The sequence below is a fragment of the Aulonocara sp. 'chitande type north' Nkhata Bay genome, linkage group LG10 (assembly GCF_057382095.1).
Source record: "Aulonocara sp. 'chitande type north' Nkhata Bay isolate Kocher_YH1m ecotype deep benthic linkage group LG10, A_spYH_male_GT1.1, whole genome shotgun sequence".
NCBI classification, from domain to species: Eukaryota; Metazoa; Chordata; class Actinopteri; order Cichliformes; family Cichlidae; genus Aulonocara; species Aulonocara sp. 'chitande type north' Nkhata Bay.
Window position 1 is genome coordinate 744,135 of NC_141353.1, and position 22,979 is coordinate 767,113.

At 40.4% G+C, this 22,979-nt stretch overlaps 1 protein-coding gene across 12 annotated transcripts in view; it reads right to left on the reverse strand.

The window, feature by feature from the left end:
* Positions 1-272: 272 nt before the first annotated feature.
* LOC147319955 (disks large homolog 2-like) overlaps positions 273-22,979 on the reverse strand; it is a 178,793-nt gene continuing 156,086 nt past the window's right edge. For 9 of the 12 annotated variants that reach the window (XM_086307659.1, XM_086307660.1, XM_086307658.1 and 6 more), the window contains 11 exons: positions 13,210-13,324; positions 12,679-12,855; positions 9,247-9,322; positions 7,663-7,759; positions 6,189-6,239; positions 4,967-5,068; positions 4,243-4,266; positions 3,439-3,611; positions 3,101-3,210; positions 2,917-3,008; positions 273-596 (listed from right to left, as the gene is read on the reverse strand). In XM_086307659.1, the coding sequence (XP_086163785.1) occupies positions 490-596; positions 2,917-3,008; positions 3,101-3,210; positions 3,439-3,611; positions 4,243-4,266; positions 4,967-5,068; positions 6,189-6,239; positions 7,663-7,759; positions 9,247-9,322; positions 12,679-12,855; positions 13,210-13,324 (1,124 nt within the window). In that variant the 3' untranslated portion in view covers positions 273-489. Of the gene's footprint in view, positions 597-2,916; positions 3,009-3,100; positions 3,211-3,438; positions 3,612-4,242; positions 4,267-4,966; positions 5,069-6,188; positions 6,240-7,205; positions 7,252-7,662; positions 7,760-9,246; positions 9,323-12,678; positions 12,856-13,209; positions 13,325-22,979 lie in introns of all 12 variants that reach the window. The other 3 variants (XM_086307662.1, XM_086307664.1, XM_086307661.1) reach the window with 3 other exon arrangements.

Below are 22,979 nucleotides of genomic sequence, written 5' to 3' on the forward strand. Positions count from 1 at the left end.
TCATGTCAAAAGAGTGAAGGTAGTCATTTAAGGTAGAAATGATACTGTAAATAAACACAAAGCAAAGCAGTGTTCAGCAGTATTTACTAGTTGCAGTGTGCAGTGCCAGTAAGGATGTCAAAGTCCAGTCACCGGGTTTCTCTCCATTGCTGACAAAGCAAAGATATCTGCACCGTACATGCCACCTTCCACTTTGTATTAATGCAGCTATATATCCCAAATCTATTTTGTTTTTATCCTTTTTGTTTAAATAAGAAAAAAGCAAATATACATACTTTGTGAGCTAAAACTTTATAACATTTTTGTGGTTTACATTCAGGAACATTTAGGTTAAGTGAAAAACAAACAATAATCAAACACAAGATCAAATGAACAAATAAAAAAAGCCAACTTATTCACAATATGTATTTATAAACACTATTTGTTGCCAAACAGTTTTCATATTACTAGATCCTAAAAGTCCAGACTGCCTTCCAGCATAATGAGCTATTATACTTTCTCCTTTGAGGGGATCCAGATATAGGGTCCTGAATGTTCTTCTATGACCTGTTTGCAGTGGGTATAAATGTCCTCCAAGGTTTCTCCTTGAACCAGTGCTGCAAATAAAAAAACATATGAATGAACCTTCACAGATACATGAAAGTTTGATGTTTTTATTCAGGAAGCCAGGATTTGAAGATTCCTGACATACGCTGGTAGGATTGAAAAAACAACAACAACAACAACAACCCCAATCCCAGATTTATATGAAGTTGACTCAAACTGGGGGATTTCAACAGCATTTCCTTTTCCCCAATTGCTATTAGATTTGGTGAGTTATTTAGCGTCTCTGTTTAGCTTCTACAATTAGCTTTTTTATGAGTCTTGTGGTCCATGTACTGGAGATGAAGAGCAAATGTAAACTGGTTGTTGGATGTTTCTGGCCCACTGCTAAAGAGACACGTGTTTCCAAAGGACATTTTGCTTTGGCATTCACTCTCCTAGCCTATCCATCACAGAAGAAGAGTAAGAGGAATGTGAAAGCACTCTACAGTGAAAGGCAGCCTTGATCCTTATACTGTGTGTACCGGTGGATTCGTGCCAACATTCCTCTGGGGGAGCATGATATAATGCTCATATGGCACATTTTTCAGTTATTGGCTTTGCTTGTGGAAATATGTAATTCCAGCAGTGCTGTCTGTAAACAGAAAGCATCAACAGTCCAGGTAAATATTACATAACCTTGTGATACATAGACTTCAGACAGAGTGATTCATATATTTTAAACACTAGACTGACATCAGTGCCCACAGTTTTATTTTTTACATGATTTAATTTCTTTATTTATGCAATTTGTAGACTGAATGGAGTTGGATGGTCTTGGCTTCTTCAGCACAACATACTGCATCTAAGCAATGAATGTCCTGTATATCACAATAAAGCATTCACAGCATTACACTGCTTCAAACAATTACAGGAACACCTTTTAATCAGAATATTTAGCAGAATGCATTGTTGATCTGTTTCAGCTACTTTGGTGTTAATGAATTAGCCTCGTGTGCACCAAAGGCCCAACAATGACACGACTCTCAAACAGGAACGGTTTAACCTGTGGAGGCCACTGACATTTTTTTCTGACCATTTTCTTTACTAGTTTGCATTTGTCCAGGGTCACTACTGACAGCATGAGCTGATACCTGGACCCTGCTGAGGTTACATACAAGAGTGTGGGGGCCATATAAAATACTACCCAGTGCCATGTTGAGTTGCTGGAATGAGAGTTTGGTCTTCGGTAGGTTGATAATTTTCATTTCCATCTTTATTCAAGGAGGGGAATGGAGAGTGTTTTCGAGCGTACAGCTCACACTCCTCAGCCTCCTCGGGAAGGTTGATGTCAGAGTATTGGACGAGGAGACTCCATCCATTAGTTAAACCTCAGATTCAGTTCAATTTAATTTTTCATGTCAATCTAATTCAGTTTTATTTATCTACTGTCAAATCACAACAGTCGCTTTATGTTGTAAGGTAAATACTCCAGAATAATACAGAGAAAACCCCAACAGTCAGAGGGCGAGCATAAAGTAAGAGATGGCGTCTGTCTGTCACGGCTAGACGGTCCTCACCGGTCGCCTTGCCAATTTTTGTTGTGTTTGCGTGTACTTTGTGGTGTTCTCCTCTCCATCCTAATCCGAAGCAGACCTATTTAACGGTGCGGTCGAGTCACAACCAACGCTGGAACGTTGAGCTAAACCGGGTAGCGTAGTCGCGATTAGCATACCTAGTTTGTGAAGGAGAGAGAACGTTTTCGTTACTGTGCGTGTGTTTTTCTCATCTGCCTCCAGGATCCAGGGATCGGGCACAAGGAGTTGTTTTGGATTGTCACTGCACTGTCACCACGGGGAGAAGCCACTGTATCACTGTACTGCCCTTTTTGGATTACAGACTCGAACTGTTGACTTATTTTTTCACTGTGAATAAATTCACTGTCACTCTGCAAGGAGTCTCGCACCTGAGTCCTTTAACCCAATTCACCATGACACTGTCTCCCAAATCCAAACTGGGAGCTGGTTCCTCAGAAGAGAGGACTGAAGGCTCCGAACGCCTTTCAGCTGTACTGAGACAGGTTTAGAATTCCTAATTTTGTGCGTCTGGTGACATCGTGAGCTCAGACCAGACCAATAGAATTAGTCTTTAAATGATTTTTTAAGTTTCTTTCTGTTTTTGATGTACATCTTTCAAAACTTCAGCAAAGGTAGAAAAGTTATACATGCTAAAATCTTTACAGCGTGCTGTTCTCCTTATTGAGGAGTAGAAGCTTTTTCAGTTGTCTGACTAAACCAATACTGTCACTGATGCCTAAGCTTTGGATTTAGACACGGTTCAAACAACGTTTGAGCTACAGTGATTCAGTATAAATGGTTTGTTTTAACACTGTACCTGTAAAGAATTCACCAAACTCCTGCTCAAGCTTCATCGCCCTGTCAAAGATCTTCTGGGCTTGTTCCTCTGTCAGTCTCTTATTCATGGCCCTGTACACACACACACACACACGAATAGAAATGTGCGCATCAAACAATACCTCTATTGTTAGTGTGTGACAAAAGACCACATGAATACTCACATTAATGAATCAATAGACTTCGGTTTTATGAAGATGGCAATGGGATAGAGTTGTGCTACTTGTAGTCGTTTGATAGCATTTCCAGAAACATCCAGAATGCAGTGTTTACCCTGAGACAGAAGCACAGCTTTAGCTGTAGCACACAGAATCACACTAGCTCTCATATTAAGATCATTTTAAAACAACTCTTATGTGTTTCTAAATCGTCTTTGCTTTTCAAAGTGCAGTGCAGCTGCTTTGATTTCTCAGAGAATATATTGCACTCTGCACACTTATTATATTTAACTATATTTAAAATGCTTCTCAGTGACGCTGCTGGCAAACAGATCAAATCTTACCCTCTCAGCCACGTATTTGACCGAATGGACGCTCGTTCCATAGAGATTATCATTATACTGCCCAGCCTCAATGAACTTGTGCTCTTGGATATCCTTCTCCATCTGTCCCCTCGACATCACAAAGTGGTAATCTCGCCCATCAGCCTCGTAGTCCCTCTTTGGTCGAGTGGTATCTTCAGTATGAGCAGGAACATTAACTCTTAGTAACTTTACATTTGCTATAATTCTATCTAAATGAATAAGTACCTCACTCACATTTTACAATTCTCACATTAACTGTAACAAATTCACCTTTAAAGCTATCCGACAGAGATTAAAGGGCTAAACTGGAAACATGGGATAACACTGCTAGCACCGCACAGTAATAACACGGTAATGCTGGGATAACAGGTTAATAATGAACAAGTAAAATACTGATATACTTGTGATTAATACCAAGGTACTGCGTGGCCTTTACTTCAGTAAGTAAATGGTATTACTTGCATGTTCTGTCTTTATTATCACACTAATACTAAAACCACTCTTACCATGTTATTACCAAGCTGTGACATAAATGTGATCATGTTTTTGAACTCACAGGTAAGCGCCTCTGTTAATATATGGAGAGGATGTGGCACAGAATTCTATATTATTAGTGCACCATAATGATATAATAATAATAATAACAATATCAATGACAGAAATTCCACATTATACACAAACTGTGGTTCCAAAAAGATGAATGGACTTGTTTATGGGAACTACTTCACTTTAAAGGACTTTCTAAACAGTAGGTTGAGAGAATCAGTTCATGGGCTCACTTACCTTGATAACCTGAACGGTTAGCAGCTTTATATGGTTTAAAGGGTAAATTCAAATAAGAGATGGGTAAATAAAAACATGCAAAATCAAAACTGCTGCAGCTGATGACAAACACAACACACACAACTGAAGAAGACGAAGGCTGATCCTGTTGGGTCAGCTTGTGACAGCTTTCTCTTACAAACCAGCAATACCCAAGCCACTGTCATTACATTAAGTAATATTTAACACGGTGTTCCTGTGTGGAGGAGATTACAAGATCTATTCTCACAATGGAGACCATATATACTTGGTTTACTACAATGAGAAGGCTGGTGGAATCTGTGTGAGCTGTCCCTCAGCTACTGATTGAATCGCTGCAGTTTTTCTCAACTGTTTGTATAATTTAGGGGCGCAGGGAGCTGCTGCCTATTCCAGCTGTCCAAGGGTCAAAGGTGGAATCTACCTGAGCACCAGCAGAGTGAGACAGACAACCACCCACTCTCACATTCACACATACTGTAGAATGGCCACAGACATGCATGCTAACCAAACATCCATGTCTTTGTACTGTGGATGGGAGCCTGAGAGAGTGCAGACAGTAGCAGGGAGAACATGCAGACTCTACACAGAAAGGTCTCCAATGGATGCAGACGTAGACATTTCTTCCATTAAGCTGGAATACTAATCTGTAATGTCCTGTTTCCCACTTCATCCTTACATTAGCAATGCAAAGTCAAATACGTACGCGGCACACAAGATCCAAACTTGTCTGGGAACTCTGATATGAGGTCATCATTGATTCTTTCCTTCATGGGTCCCAGGATTATGACAGGTCTGGCATAGTTAACTAAAGGAGAAACACAGACTTCATAAAAAGTAAACTCTTAGAGGACCGTAGCATAGCTTTACTTATGTTGTTATCATCTACAAAGGATATATCGATTCTTGTAATAGAAAAATGAATAAATAATAGAAAATCTGTAGAGTAGACAGCAGCAACTGGGAAACTGTACAGTTCTTGCAAAGTTTATACGTTTCGATTTCACATGCGGGGCAGTTTGTGGTGAGAAAACGTATTAAAACCATCCCTAACTTTGTTGGGCTGCTTAACAGAAAAGAGGAATAATATGGAGTTTAGGCTGGCACACAAAAACTATTTGGAAAAACCTAGTTTGTAAAAAAAAAACATACGAAACTAAATTTTAACAAAATATATCATTTCAAGAAGTCATAAAAACCAAAAAAACAATCAAGGTGTCATCGTGGGCTGTGGGCTGTCAGAGTGGGCTGTGGGCTGTCAGAGTGGGCTGTGGGCTGTCAGCGTGGGCTGTGGGCTGTGGGCTGTCAGCGTGGGCTGTGGGCTGTCAGAGTGGGCTTACCCCCAATGCATCCACCCGTGTGACTGTCTGTGAATGTGGCATGTGCAAAAATTCCCAAAGCCCGAGATGTGACGTGTTTGTATCTAAATCAACAACTTGAAAGTGAAGCTCATTAATGCTCAGTGGCTGATGTGTCTAACGCCTGCTTTAAGGACACAAAAGAATTAATAAATTAATTAATTGAAATAAAAAACCCACAACCAATACAGCCTTTGTTCTCACAACATCATACAACTAATTGTCCCCAAAAATCAGAACAGAATTGGGGCTTTTAAATCCGCTGCCCCCTGTTTCCTGGAATAATCTGCAGAAGGATCTGAAACTGTCAGAGTTGGTTATGTTGATGGAGTTTAAGTCCATCTTTAAGGAACGAGAGAATAACTCTGTTAGTCCGTGTGATTGTTTTTAATGTCGCTCTTAACTGATCTGTTATTGTGTATTTTTCACATGTTTGTGTGGGATTTTGTATTTGTTATGTACTTATGTGGTACATGTATTTTTGATCTCTTTTGGAAATAAGATTTTTAATCTCACTGAGGTTTTTTCCTGGATAAATAAAAGACTAATAATAAAAAAGTTTTAGCTTACCTTCATGACGCATCACTGGTTCATATGAGAGAATCACTTCCTCTTGACTTCCTGTTAGGATATTTCACAAAATATAGTGCTACCTTTAGCTATCAGAATTTGTGGGCAACAAAGAAAAACCCATCAAAATACATGTAACAGTTCGAGATAACTCTGTAATAATCAACATTTTATTCATGTTTTACATTTACTGATATTTTAGTATCTTCTAGTTTACAAATGAGAACTTCAAAAAAAGTACACGGTGGTTTCAGTGATGCGTTTGTGTTGTCAGTGCTAATAATTAGCTAATTTAGGAAACTCTTAAAAACATAAAAACCTGTCTTGATTTGAATTTTAGGTACTGAAACACGCATAATTAAATACTCTCAGTATTTCGCAATAATCAAACTACTGGACATAAACACATACCCGCAACGCTGAAACATGAACTCCAACAGCAAATGACATTTTACTGTAGAAGGCCCAAACAAACAGATGTAACCGTGGCAACCTCTAAGACTGTCATTCAAGCTGCTATGCTCATAAACGAAAACAAAAGCACCATGCAAACATGCATGAAACAATATCCACATAGTGAGGCTGGAATAACAAAGATCATGCTGGTGGAGTCGTGAGAGATCCCAGTGGTTCCTCCTTAGGACGAATACAAGGTCATAACTGTGTCCTGCAGAACCTGCGACCCTTAACAAATCATGCAGTTCTCAGATAATGCAAACATTACAGACGCGCCAAGGTATAAATGGCACAAGCCACCGAAAGCATAAAAACTAACCCAATATATGTATAATAAGATTTCAGTAGTTTAATTTAAATATTTGTCCTCTGATGCATTTTAAACGATTCTTAAAGTCTTATACAAGAAAAAGATGGTTACTTGAAATCCTTACATGACATTATACAGATATTGAACATTTTTAAACCTCTGCCACATGTCATGTTTTAGTGGACCAAGAAGCAAGATAAAGCCAACAACTGCAGCATGCAGTAATGCAGGCAGAAGAACAACCAACTTACTTAATGTCTTTGTCCCATACCCATCATCACCTATCCCCAGGATGTCCTATTGGCCGTCCACAGAGAGTCAGAGCAGAAGAAAGAGAGCAAGGAGGACAGCCACAACATAAGCAAAAGGTGGAGGAAATGAGGACAGAGGGTGCGGCCCACAGATCTGTCCTTCTCAAAACAATGAGCGGCCAGCAGGGAGAGCCAAAATACCAAATGTTGGACTGTACCTAGATGATCTCTGAAGGGAAACTGGGTCATATAATATCACCACAAAATGAACAGCAGTGATTATGAGAGCAGTGATTATCGCATTTCTGCATCAGAAAAGGACAGAAAACAAGGATGACTGCAAAGAGTCTCCGTGAGGTTCCCACACTTGGAAACACACCTGTGGTTTCCCTTCTGGCCTGACGTGTGACCTACACTGACTGCATGAAAGCACGTATGTGTCTGTGAGCTTACTTACGGTCTGAATCACTGCCATCCTGCTCACCATCTTTGTTCTTGTAGAATGGGAACTTTCGTGTAAAGATGAAATTCTTTTTACGTTTGTCAGTGAATGACTGCGAAGGGAGAGAAAGCATGGGGCAAACAGGTGTATCATTGTCATGCAGACAAAACTGTTTGCAGGAAGTAGAATGTCAAGAAGTTAAGTGTGAATCACTGCTGCGTGTTTTAAGTTGACCTAATAATATGTGAAGCTTTGAGCCGAGCTGGCCACAGATAGATGAGATCAACCAAAGACTGTCAGACAACAACAGCGATATATAAAACGACCGAGCTTCTTCTGCTGTATTCCTAAATAAATCAGTATGAGATTGCACACTTCTTGACATGCCACCCGTTTAAAATAAAAGCAAAGTGAGAGACAGTTACCCAGAACATGCCATGAAAAATAAAATATAAGAAAGAGGTTCCATAAGAACACGTAAAAACATGCAGTAATAGAAGGAAAAGATGGAATTTGAGAGGATGACAGCTGAAATAACCTGCCTGTATGATGTGTGTCTGTGGTTGTAGAATATGTTGCACTTGATGCTTTGTAAATATACCACATCTGTTTCCAAAATGAAGTTGAGCTGATAATTCACAGGTGGTGCAGGTTTGACTTGTGGGAGGTAAGATTAATAAATGAAGCACATCTACAGCTGTAAGAAAGGGTTTGTGGCATTGTCAGGATTTTTGCACTGATGGTTCTTATAGAGCGCTTTTCTACTCTGAGCAGTCAAAGCACTTTACACAACTTGCCTCATTCACTCTTTTCCATGTAAGTGCTCTCTAGCTAACATTCATACTCCGATGGATGCATCGGAGAGCAACTTGGGGTTATTGCCCAGGGATACTTGGCTCGCAGACTAGAGCAGGCAAGGATCGAACCACCAACCTTCTGATCATAGGTGACCTGACTGACCATGTGTGAAGTCAACTATACACAAAAAACTGCTTGTTTTTCATGTCAAGTAATCACTCACAGTGCCGGCTGGAAAAATGAGTAAGCCCCTGACTTCACCTAGCCAAAGACTCCTGCATGATCTACAACACTGAGCAAAGCTCTGTGGGGAGCTGAAAATGCGCAGTGTTATATTTGGAAGTTAAAAGCCTGGCAAACCTTTACAAACCTGTAAAGTATGGTGGAGACAACCCTGGGCCTGCGCACATTGTCATCACTGGATGCAACCAAAAATGAAATGTGGCAGGAGAATGTCGGGGCAGGAAGTCCATGACCTGAAGCTTAGTAGAGGTTGGCTGATTAAACAAGGGTGCAAATCAAAGCACACACGTAAAATATCAAGAGAACTGAAACAAATACAAATGAAGACGTTTTACAGAAGAAATGATCTGATGGACTTTTCCAAAGTTAAGCTTTACTTGCCTGCACTGGAAGTGATTACTTGTTTGTTCATGAAGGCATAAAAATGTTTGTCTGTGTTAACTTTGTTTGTGTGGCAAAGCAAACAGCAGGTTAAGCTTCTCATACATGTTCAGTTCTATCTGAACTAGCCTGTGGATCATCGCACTAATAGAAATTTCCACTTTGCGAGGTACTCACCCCTTTTGACTCAAACGACCCTGGCTTGGCATTGAATTTAACAGTCTTTAGACGTGCCCGCTCTTTCCTTTCCACCCTGTTGAGGAAATAACTAGTCAGCTGGTGTTATGGTTCAAAATATTGGGGATGGAGACAGGAGAAACACCACAATAACAACACTGGTCCGGCCAGGTCAAGTCAAACGATGATTTTAATGGTCACACCCGTGGGAGATGGAAACTGTATGCAGACAGCCTCAGATCTCATCACAAAAAACACATCTCCATAGTTTTGTAAAAATCAGGGTATTAGAACGCCCCTTCATGCGTAATGACAGATCAAAATAGGTTCCAGACATTAGTCACAGTTAATCGTACATCTTGTACATCTTTAATGGCTACAAACAGACATAGAACTTCTCCTTTCTATAACACCTTCCAAACATGGTAATAAACTTCAAGCCCTCAGGGTCTCTGAGGCTAATTATTGACTCTGGTCATCTGTTACCAAGTAGAGTAAAATATAGTGAGACTCCAAATGAGTTAAGGCCTCAGGCCGGACACATTCCTAGATTATATGTATTATATGTATTATATGTACTGTAAGCATGTTTGCATTTAGCCCTCTGCACTCAAAGTCAAAACCTGCAATATATCAGTCCGGACCATCACGCCGAACGAAGCTTATGACCTTCAAAAGACCAAGTGCCAACTCATCATAAGCACAATTGCAAGGTGTGTCTGAAATTATTGAAACCACTCTTTTTAACAAAAGACAAACAAATTAACAAATCTTCTAAACGCTATTCAGTTCATTTCAATCATTAATTATTAAACATGAAAGTGATGATTTATGCTTTTCACTGATTCTCTAAAAAACCCGGAAACTGACTCAGGTATTTAATATTTCAATCAATGTTGTTTAATTAACTACCACTTTAAACTTAGCAAAAAAACCATAATTGAATAAAAGACCACAAAGAATAATATGATATCAGTGGTATGTAGGCACGTGCGGCCCTCTATGCTCGAAGCCTTTCCCCTCCATAGATCAGTCAGACATTCACGCTGACTGTAGCTTTTAACCCTTAATTAACTTGAGCACAACTCTATAATAAGCAACAAACTGCAATATGTATAAGTTGATCATGGTCACATCTGCAATGAAAGATCATATTATTCTGGTACCTGTAAGTAGAAAATCAAACTAGAGTTATAACAATCACTGTAATACAAAGGCTAATGCAAGATCAAAAACTTCAGTATATATTTAATGCAAAGCTGGTTATATGATTCTAATGAACTAATAGTTGAGAAATAGAAATAGAAAATTGAGGCAGACCTTGAGGCCGAAGTCACCGAGATCCAAACTCGTGTGAGATCTTTAGTACTAACACCCACACTAGCAGTCAGGTTTGGACACGTTTAATTCTTTATGTTTCTTTGACCATTTACATCGTAGATCAGGGGTGCCCAATCCCAGTCCTCGAGAGCTACTATCCTGCAGCTTTTAGATGCATCCCTACTCCAACACAGCTGAATCAAATGGTTTGATTACCTATTCAGCATGCCATCATGTTTGGCAAAGGCCTGATAACAAGCCATTCATTTGATTCAGCTGTGTTGGAGTAGGGATGCATCTAAAAGCTGCAGGATAGCATATAGGGGGCAACAGTAGCTCTCGAGGACTGGGATTGGGCAGCACTGTCATAGATTCTTACTGAAGGCATCGAGACTATGAATGAACACATGAGGAATTATGTAGTAAACAAAAAAGTGTGAAATAACTCAAAACATGTTTTATATTTTAGATTCCTCAAAGTCGCCCCCCTTCATGCCTGGATTGCTTTCAAGTTATAGCCACCCACAGGTGACTGTGGAGGCCGGGCTATCAGCTCACACAGCCTGGAGGTGTGTTTGGGCTCATTGTCCTGTGGCTGCAGGATGCTGTGGTAGCCATGCTGGGTCAGTTTGCCGTCAGTTTTGAATAAATCCCCAACAGCGTCACCAGCAAAGCCCCCCCCCCACACACACACACAAACACACACACCTCCTCCTCCATGCTTCATGGTGGGAACCATGCACGTAGAGACCATCGCTCACCTTTTCTGTGTCACAAAGACACGGCAGGTGGAACCAAAGATCTCAAATGTGGACTCATCAGACCAAAGCACAGATGGTCTGATGTCCACTCCTCGTGTTTCTTGGCCCAAACAAATCTCTTCTCTTTAGTCGTGGTTTCTCAGCAGCTGTTTGACCATAAAGGCCTGATTCACACAGTCTGCTCTGAGCATGTAGAGATGTGTCTGCTGCTGCTCTGTGTGGCATCTATCTGGGCTCTGATCTGAGCTGCTGCTTGTGATTGTGATTCCTGAGGCTGGTGACTCGGATGAATGTATCCTCAGCAGCAGAGGAGACTCTTGGTCTTCCTTTACTGAGGCGTCCTCATGTGAGACAGTTTCATCGTAGTCTTGATGTTTTTGCGACTCCACTTGGGGACACATTCAAAGTTTTAGCAGTTTTCCAACTGACTGACCTTCAGCTCTTAAAGTAATGATGGACTGTTGTTTCTCTTTACTTAGCTGATTGGTTCTCGCCATAATATGAATTCTAGCAGTTGTCAAATAGGCCTGTCAGCTGTGCATCAACCTGACTGCTGCACAACACAACAGATGGTCCCAACGTCATTAAGAAGGCAAGAAACTCTACAGATGAACCCTGACAGGCTCACCTGTGAGGTGAACCCATGTCAGGTGACTACATCATGTAGCTCACTGAGAGAAGGGTCAATCACGACACTGGACGGAGGGAGACACAGACAGTAAACGAAGAGGGAATCAGGGCAAAGAGGAAACACCTGGGGGAGACTATCAAAGTAAAATTGGAAGTGCGAGAAACACGCACTGAGATGCAGACTGACGAAACCCAGGGCACAGAGGGAGGACAGAGAGGGCGAGAGACAAGTAGGGGAGAACACACATGTGTGAGAGAGAGACGGGGAGACGAGGATGAAACACTAGGAGGGAAACATGGACTAAAGGAGACGAGACACACAGAAGCGAGCAAACACAGACATGACTGGGGGAACATACGACATATTTGTGACACGAATCACAATTCAAACCTAAAGCGAAGAAACAAAAATCCCACATTTGACAAATGGTTTCTGCTCTTTGATAATGAAAACATCTTTTTGGCACTTTTGCTTTGTTTGCTGTATCGACGCCTTTCAGATGAATTTGATTCTGCGCCAGTGTTATTCAGGACTGGGATACGTTACGTTTTGGCTTTTGTTATCACGAAGGTCTTCAGCTCTCTGACTTCCCTGAGGGGACTATTGTTGTTGGTGATTTATAAATAAACTTGAATCAAAAACAGGCTGTTTTTGGATAATGACTAGTTTAGAAGAAACTAGTCAATAGTATGTTCACACATTAGTGTATTCACTTCTTACCGTCTCTTGCTTGGGATGACGCCCATTTCCTCGCTGTCACCATGTGGAGTAACACGGCGAGCCTGCCACCACTCATCATCGGAGGCGTTGATGACGTGCAGGATGTCCCCAAACCTGAAGCCGAGCCCTTGGCTGGGAAGACCGCTGTCCTTTGACTTTTCATAGTCAAAAAGTGCCCTATTCCACGAAAGAAGAGCAGTAATAAAATAATAATCCCTGTTTCTTTGCAGTAAGTGACTTTTATTCTAAATTAGCAAAGAGAAACTAGATGCAGGATTTCAGCAGTTATAGTTACTATAGTAAATAGTGAATGTGTTTCTGTTTCAGTCACACATCTCAAATATCTGCATAAATCTTCATCTTAGTTAGGGTCAGACATCTGTGCATGAAGACACACAAGCTTACAAAAGTAAACGACGCAAAAGCAGCTTTGCTGTTTAGCCTGGGATGTCTGACTGCAGAATGGATGTTTTTTCATTTTCTGCATTCTTTGAATTCACCACAACCATCTAAAATCCAAAACAGACCAACCTAACATAGAGTGATCTTTTCTGATTGGTTCGCAGGGATCCTGACCCGGAGCTCATGCTGTGGTTCATCATCTGTTCCCGCAGGTCGCGGATTTTGGCCTCAAAACGTCCGTACTCTACAAGACAAGGTTAGCGTGGATCAGCACTGACAGTCTGACACCAATAAGGTCTTGAGTAATTATCTTTAATGGAATTTGCATTTAGATATTGTTTAAGGTATAACTGTCATTGTAAGGTTATGTCCGTCTGCTCTGTTTATTATCAGGCCTTTTAGTTCCCTTGGTTCCCTTGTGTGATCACTGCAGCTGTGTTACCTGCTGTTCCCTCTCTATAATCACCTCTTGTGTATATATCTTCAGCTGCCCTCATTATCCTGCATTATCAGTGTCACGCTTTGTCTCTCGCTCACTTTTATGCAGCGCTTTCATCTAAAACACACAGAAACACACACAGTATCTTGTCTGAGGACTTGATAACTAATAAACACTGATGTTGTGCCATCAGTGTTTATTAGTTATAAAGGTTCAGGAGTTAAGCTTTGGGCCAAGAAACAAGAAGAGAAGTGTACAGCAGCTGTTGCTGACTAACAGATATTCTATAACTGTCTGCACGTTCAGTCTCATGCTCAGTTTCCACTTTTTTATATTGTCTTGGTTTCTTTCTCCCTGGTGTCTACACACATCTCAAATCTGTGTGTCAGCAGTAGACAGAAAGGGAAACACCTATCTCTTTGCAGTGGGTTCTTATTAGCAGCATGCATTCATACCTGACCTACGAAAATAGAAACAAAGGCATTTATCCCATTTCAGCACATCAGCAGCAGGACAGTGTCACAAGCTGCTGTATAATACAATCAGATATATAACAATACAACCCAAAGAAATAGGAGACAGATTCTCTGGTTTCCTTTTTTACGTCTAAAAGAGGAGACGTTCCCTCCCACTGCTGCTCATAGAGCATCAGATGATTGTGGGGGTTTTGTCTGTTTCTTTGTACTGCTATAAAAAGCACTTTGAGGCAACTTTTCTTGTGATGTGGCAATATATGAAAAAAGGAATTAAAAAAATAAGACTACCTTTGAAAACATATTTGTATATTTATATATGCTGATGAGGACATGGACAGAGTTTATGCGACAGAGGAGGATGTTACAGACGGGGTGAGGCAACACCTGAAGGGAGCAAAAGAAAAAGAAGGAACGCAAGACTGTGAGTCTGACAATGTGTCAGTATGAAATCACTGTGGCTGGCTATATTGTTTTCTCACTAATACTTGACCTCTTTTTTAAATAACAGGAAAATAACTAAACTACTAACTACTAGGAGACAAACACTAAGTTTCTTTGTTTCTTGTTTTTTGTAAACATATTGTTGGCAAATTGCTCTAAATTGCTGCAAATTCTTTGGTAGCCAGCTGGCACTTAGGCTTGTTGGTCCGGAGACCCGGCAGCGCCTCACCCAAATACTCTGCTCCACAGACCCTAGCTTTTCTTCCTCCTGTTCCAGTGCAGGAGGATCCACCAGTTCTGCACTGAACATGTTGACTCACTTTGGCAACACAAAAGTGAGCCACTTACTGTCTTTCCTGTTTTAACCAGAAACATAAAAATGTTAATATTAAAGCACTAATTTATTGAACACTGTTTCATACACAGTGTTTGGTGCTCAAGCCCAGCGAGCTAAACTGTCTCTGTCATGAATCGCTGTGCGGCAGGCGGGAGTTGGACCAGGGGCGGAGCGTGGGGGTGGCTTACGGGGCTTAAGCCCGGGTTGTTTTGTCAGAAGCCCGGGGTATTTTGGAGTGTAATTTTTTCATAGTTAGATGCCTGGCTGACAACTGTATAAAACAAAAAGTACACACAATATTCGAAGCACATAGTGCACACTGTGGGAATTTACGACTGTGCGTGAATCCCCCCCTGATATTGGTATGATCCAAGCTCAGGCACTAAGAGACTGAGCGAGGGGGCGGGGCAGCTGCTGCCCGTGAGTGCGCTGTTGGAGAGACGGAGCCAGCCATACTAAGGAGAGCTTAAGTTTGACCAGGTACCAAAGCAAATCATTCGTACTGTACAAATAATGTAAATATGACGGTGAATCACGAAAGATTGATATGAAACTGATCACTTGACCAATATTACGTTACTTGCTCTTCAAGTGAATCAACAAATGGCAAAATGAAAAGCCGAACAAATGCTATTTTTTTTAGAGTCTTAGCTTACGTGTGTTTATTTCATATTCTCAGTTCTTACCCTCCCCGACTAAATCGGTTTCAGTTATGTACTGAAATATAAGAATGGACATTAGAGGCTTCTTTCAAAGAAAAAACTCAGGTAAATGTTATTTTATATATTATGCTTTGTATGTTGTTCAGTATATTTCTATGCAAAACAAGAGGAATTTCAGTACACAGCAGGATATTCACATTTGTAACCAGATATTTACATACACTTTAGGGAGAAAACATAAAACATTTTTACTGTACAACATCAATTTAGAGTAAATTTTTGTTTTAGATAAATATTGAAATATATTTTGAATTAGTTAAATTTCAGAATAAAGAGAGACAGAGCTATTTTTATCACTTTCATCAAATTTAGGAGTACATGTACACTAAATTTATTGTTAATTAATAAGAAAACTCCAGACGATTCCATTCTGAGCTGAAGAAGCTTCTGATAGGTTAGTAGAGTCCATGTGAGTAAATTGCTGGCACAGCTGTGGATGCATATAAGGCAAAACACAGAGCCTGTTTCTTTGACATGGGAAAATCAAGAGATATCAACCAAAACACCAGGAACAGAACTGTGGAGCTCCATAAGTGTGGCTCAGTTTGAATACAATTTGGTGCCATTTGCAATTAAGAAATACAGACAGTTTCTCTCTTTACTCTTAAAGTTAACAAATATGTTTTTATATTTATCAATCTAAAAAAAATAAACATTTAGTCTGATTTGATGTTACAATTAAAAAAGTGTTTTTATCTGAAGAGTAAATATCTGGTTTCAACTGTATATTTGATGATTGTCAGCACAAAGAGGGAGAGAGAGGAGAACGAGGACAGAACAGATGAACAAGAGCAGGTGAGACACACATGTTAGTCAAATGGTTGTTTACCAAAAGTATCACCGTATCATAGGTACTCATGTATCTCGTACCTAGTGTTTCTTTTTAGGTTTGTTATTTTTCAAATTCTGTATTTATTAAGTTCTGCAGGCTTGTTTGCACAACAAGGCTGAATAATTATATAAACTTTTCTCAATCTAAATAGTGGACTTTGGTAGAATTAAAAAATAAGTGTAGTGCAGGGCTATGATGATTTTTAGTGCTGCTATCATCTAGTTCTGATTCTGGTTCTGTCTTGGTTAAGTCCTCAGTAGTCCTGATTTTGAACTGTTGTAGTCCTGTTTTTAATTCTGGATCAGTTCTGGGTCTGGTTGAATTGGGGTTTAGTCCTCGTGTCTTGATGCAGCCCTGACCTTGTTCTGCCTTGCTGCTTAATTAAAAAACTAGTTTAAGGTGTCCTGCACATGTGATATATATTTTTCCCTATATGAAGTCATTCTTTTTTGAACAGAGCCTATTAATCTTTCAGTCATTTCTACACCACCCCCCCCCCCCAAAAAAAAAAATAAAAAATAAAAATCCCACATGCATACTACTCTTTGGGCTAAGCCCCGGGTGTTTCAAATGTCTGGCTCCGCCTCTGAGTTGGACCCAAAATGCAGGACTCACAGACTCGAGGGAATGAACTCAAAACACAGCTTTATTTGCTGGTAAAACAAACATACAAACTAAACTAAACTGGGAAGCCACAAACTAAGAACTACAGCGAGACACAGGGAGATCCACACACAGCATGAGGGACGACGTCACACCGACTCAGAGAAACACAGGGTTTAAATACACTGGGGAGTAACGAGGGGAATGAGACACAGAAGGAGGGCACAGCTGGGAGAAATCAGGACTGACGAGACAAGCAAAGCAGGACACATTCACATAAGAAACGGACCTTCAAAGTAAAACAGGAAGTATCACACAGAGACGCGAACTTGACACAGTGGAGACAGCAACTAAGAAATACAGAGACATAAACCATAAGGCAGAGGTCTAAGAACCAAAATACACAGGGAAATACTCAGCTGGGAACACAAGAGACTAGACTAGAGAGAGTAACAAAAAACCAACCATGAGAACATAATGCACAATGCAGAGTGACAGAAAACAAGAAACTCAAACATGCAAAGACACACAATTACACAGAACAGAGGGGACACAGAGAGACATGAAGGGCAAGGGATCAAAACTAGAAGCCATAGAATAAATCACACACAAGTACAATAATACGAAAATCACAAAGAACTAAAAACGCTGGGTCAGGAGACCCAGGACCGTGACAGTCTCGTGGAGACAGGAGAGGAAGCTGAAGTCGATATTAGAAAATTTGCTGAAATCATAACAACTTTTCAGAATTGTAATAAATTAGCAGAAATATTCACAGCGTTTAATCTGTAACAGATGTGTTTTTTAAGAACAAATGTCCATGGTTTGAATTATGCCTAGTTCATAATTGATCATTCTTGCTTGACGTTTGACATTTAATAAGTTTTCTTTGCGTTTAAAAAACAAATATAAAAAACAAATACATGGTTTATACTGTTGACAAAGGTGGGACTGTCTCCCATTATATCTGAGCGAGGGTAGAAGGACAGAACATCAAGCCTATTATGTTTAAAGTGTTGCAGCTACACACAGTGAATGAACACTGTGAGAACAATGAGGTAAATCAACAGAGTGTGTGCTTTGGATAAAGCACATAGAGATTACACACACACACACACACACACTGTACTGTGCATTGTAACATGAACAAGAAGTGATGCTTGTTAGAATTTATTTTTTATCTTGTATAACTCATTATTTATATTCACAATTACCTCATAATTTACACGCGTTTATATTTTACTACACAAATATGTATTATAGAATAGAGGGTTGAAAGAAACTGCCACAGCCATACAGCACAAGGCCATAGGAAAAATACTGGACAATGATAGGTGGACACACTGGCTTTAACACACCAATGGGGAGGCAGCGTCCCACCCAAGTACCTAGGCCCAACCCTGATTAGCTTCCAAGATCGGACAAGATCTTGGAAGCTAATCAGGGTGGTATGACCATGATGGAGCCTTTACTGTGTTTCACTGATGGCTGTATACACACACTGTTGTACCTCCCTCCTTACCTCTGTATATACTGATGACAACTTAAACTTTATACACATGTTTGTTTCACTTGGTGACTTCTCGTCAGCCTTAGCAGAAACGAAGACAAAATAAGACATTTCTGATGAGACTGATGAACAGCAGATAGATCCACTGAAGGAGCAGACATGTCTTTCAGGTCAGGTTTAGCTTTTTCCTCCTGTTTCTTAAGAACATGACTTTCAGATACGGTTTATCTGCTGTAGGTTATTTTTTAGACCTACTGCTTCCACATTCCTCAGTTTTTTTAAGGACACACAGTTCACTGTGCTAGGTTATACCAAGTGTTTTGGCTAATAGCTCTAAGATGTTTTAAATAAAACATCAAAGCGACTGTCTAAAAAGCGCCCAGTTGTAGATTTTAATTGGATGGAGATCAGGAATGTTTTTCAGGTCATAAACCTGGTGGAGTGGAGAAAACGTGATGATTAAATCAGTGGCTTGAAATTTAGCAAAAAATCAGTTTAAAGAAGCAGAATGCTTGTTAAATGAGAATTTATTACCTAAATACTTCAACAACCTTCAACAAAACACAGCACTTTGCAAAATATGCAATAAAATTGTTCCTCCTAATGTGGGAAACCACAAACTTGTTTCACCCACCACCTGAGGCAAAAACACAATCAGGCTGTGAAGGAGCAGAAGCTAGCAGCTGGTGATGGACTCAAATGTGATCAAATGACCCAAGCATTACCAGCTGCACTTGCTAGTTGCAATCCACACGGCAGAAAGAGCAAATGGTGGATGGAAACTACTGATGCAGTTACACGTTGGAAAAGCAAGTGGTTCACGCTCTACCCAAGATACAAGATCCCAAGGTATGAAATACAAGCACTATACAAGCATTTCTTGTTTAAGTACTTTCTGTTTACTAATTACACACACTGATTCTGTATTGTCATAAATATGATTATTATCTTGAAATGATATTTTGATATCATTTTGAGGCTATATCGCCCACGTCCACCCCAAATCACCTGTGCAGTACTCTCAATAAAAATCCTTCCAATAACCTGTTTGGGGAAGCAAATTGTTTTAGATTTCTGATCAGCTGATCAACACTTCACTGAGTCCACGTAGCTCCTAGAGAGGAATTCTGATAGAAGATAAGATTAAAAATGACACAAAAACTAAACTTAAATCTCATTAATGAGAGATAGACTTAAGTGTTTTTAAGGGGTCGCTCAGTGAGAATTTTCACATTAAATGGGAACTAAAAATACTTTGGTTCTCTTTTTCTTTATTTGTGAAACACTGTGGACGTATTCAACGTATATGCTGCCTCGGTGAATAAACTTCACAATAATATATTTTCTTGAAATGCTGTAAATTGGTTTGCAAACATCTTGTCCACACATATATTCATTCTGACTGTGTTTCATTTGCTTGTGTATGGGGGTGTTTCCAATGCAGATATTGCAATAAAGAAACATTTTTACACTACAATGAACTAATCTTTGTCTGACAAAGTGTTCAAGAGTGAAACGACTTCTGTGAGATTCTTACATTGCGTCCATTGAATATAAGTGCATAGGTGCTAATTCCGTAGGTGTCTCATAAGTTTACATACCCTGGCAGAACTTTCAGACAGTATGGATGATAACACACAACCTTTTCTTTCACTCGTTGTTGGCTGACGCCATTTATTGTCAAACTGTGGTTACTCTTTTTTTTTAACACAACACAAACTACCCAAATGACCCAGATCAAAAGTTTACATACCCTGGTGACTTGCACACAACTTGACACAAAAAGGTTAGAAAGGCTATGAAATGTCACCATCGTCACCTGTGATGTGTTTGCTTGTAATCAGTGGGTGTGTATAAAAGGTCAGTGACTTTCTGGGCTCCTGACAGACCCGTGCATCTTTCATTCACTGATGTTATTCTAAGTCATGAGGAAAGCAAAAGAATTGTCAAAGGATCTGCGGGAAAAGTTGAACTTTATAAAAAAGGAAAGGTATATAAGAAAATATCAGCAATGTTCAAACTCTAATTAAGAAGTGGAAAATTGGGGGTTCTGTCGAAACCAAACCACAGTCAAGTAGACCAACTAAAATTTCAGCTACAAGTGCCAGAAAAACTGTTGGGGATGCAAGGAAAAATGTACAAATAACTTCAGGCTTCACACAGGACTCTTTGAAAATGTGGTGTGGCTGTTTCAAGATGCACAATAAGGAGGGACTTGAAGAAAGATGGGCTGCATAGTCGAGTTGCCAGAGGGAAGCCATTACTACACAAATGCCGCAAAGTATTCCACTTACAATATGCCAAACAGCACAGAGACAAGCCTCAAACCTTCTGGCACAAAGTCATTTAGAGTGATGAGACTTAAACTGAACGTTTGCCACTTGGAGAGGAGTCAACAAGGCGAACGGTGAAAGGGCCACCATTCCTGATGTGAAACATGGTGATGGATAGCTGATGTTTTGGGATGTGTGAGCTACAAAGGCACAGGATATTTCATCAGAATTGATGGCGATAGGAATGCAGTAAGCTATCAAAAAAGGAATTTTTTTTTAAATTGAGTAAATTTTGCATTCATCAGCCTGGAAGCTGCAAATGTGACGTACTTGGACATTTCAACATGACAATGATGCAAAACAGAAGGCCAAGTTGGCCTGTCATTGGCTACAGCAGAATAAAGTGACATGACAGTCTCCTGACCTCAATATCATTGAGCCACTCTGAGGAGACCTCAAACTTGCAGTTCATGCAAGACAGCCCAAGAAATACAGGAACTGGAGGCTTTTTGCCAGGAAGAATGGGCAGATTTACCATCTGAGAAAGTATAGAGCCTCATCCACAACTATGACAAAATACTTCAAGCTGTCATTGATGTTAAAAGGGGCAATACAGGGTAGTAAGAACTGGGTATGTAGGTGGGGTAGTTTGTTTTGTGATTATTATCTAAAAAGAGTAAATACAGTTGTTTGCTTTATTGAACATGTGCTCAGCATCAGTTATAACAGCACAACAACGGGTACGACAGCTAGGAATAAAACTGGCACAAGGCAGCCCTGCCACAAAAACATATCAGATGGGCAACATGGGCACTAACATAACCCAGTATATAGAATAGAATAGAATAGAATAGAATAAACCTTTATTATCTCCGGATGAAAAATGTGGGTGTTACACAGCTCTTATAGCAAGGGGAATATAAAATATAAAAGGGAGACACAAAGTGGTCCTATATACATAAGCAACTGAAGTTCGTATTTACAGGTAACGATGTACAGAAATATGTATAGAAAGATTGTACAGAGATATGTATAAAATGTACAGTGAACAAACAAGCTGGTGAGTAAGATGACCAAAGGATGTTAAACTGTGTCATAGAGTCTGACGGCTGCTGTAAGAATGACCTGCGGTAGCGCTCCTTCCTACACTGTGGGTGTAAAAGTCCACTGCTGAACGAGCTGCTCAGTGCTCGTACAGTCTCATTCAGGGGGTGGGAGGTGATGTCCATGATGGATGTTAGCTTAGACAACATCCTCCCCAACCTGCTCGATGGACTTCAGCGGATGGTCCAGGACAGAGCTGGCCCTCCTGACCAGTTTGCTGAGTTAGGTCTACTCCCTAATTCACACCGCCCACAATGGCGGTGTCGTCTGAGAACTTCTGGAGATGGCAAGTGTCCGTGTTATAACTGAAGTCTGCAGTGTACAGGGTGAAGAGGGAAGGAGCAAGTACTGTTCCTTGTGGGGCCCCGTGCTACAGACTACCACCTCAGACACACAGTCCCGCAGTCACATACTGGGATCTACTGGTGAGGTAGTCAACAATCCACGAGGACAGTGATGGTCCACTCCCTTTCCCTGCAGCTTCCCACTTAGCACTGAGGTCTGGATTGTGTTGAAGGCACTGGAGAAATAAAAAAAAACCATGACTCTCACAATGCAACTGGTTCTCTCCAGATGAGAGAAGACCCGATGCAGCAGGTAGGTGACAGCGTCGTCCACCTCGATGTTTGGCAGCCTCGTATAACCAGGCCTTTGGCCTCTGATAGCTCATTCTTCACCTTCATGTACACTTTGATGTTCGGTGGCACACTACTTCCGTATACAGGCCATCCCCTGCGTATGTAGGTGATGGCAGTCTGTAAGTCGCCATCAGTTGCAGTGTCTCTTTAATGCTCTACATTCAGCTTGGAGATGCTGGAATGCCCTGTATCACAGTGGCTACGTAGCAATCTGCCCAAGCCTATGGGCTACGCGACAACGTATTGGCGATGTCATTCGAGATTCAAGATTCAAAGTGTTTATTGAAATGCTATTTCTTCTGTACACATGACAATAAACACTTTGAATCTTGAATCTTGAATGACAAATGTTTTGCCAGGGACATAGACGACCTCCGGCTTGTACCTCATGACATCTTGTAGACACCTCAATGGAGCCTTGAGTATAACAACCAAACACCAACCATGAATGAAAAGAAAAGTTTTTGTGTTATCATTCATATTGTCTGAAAAATGGTTAGGAAATCATAAATTCTGCCAGGGTA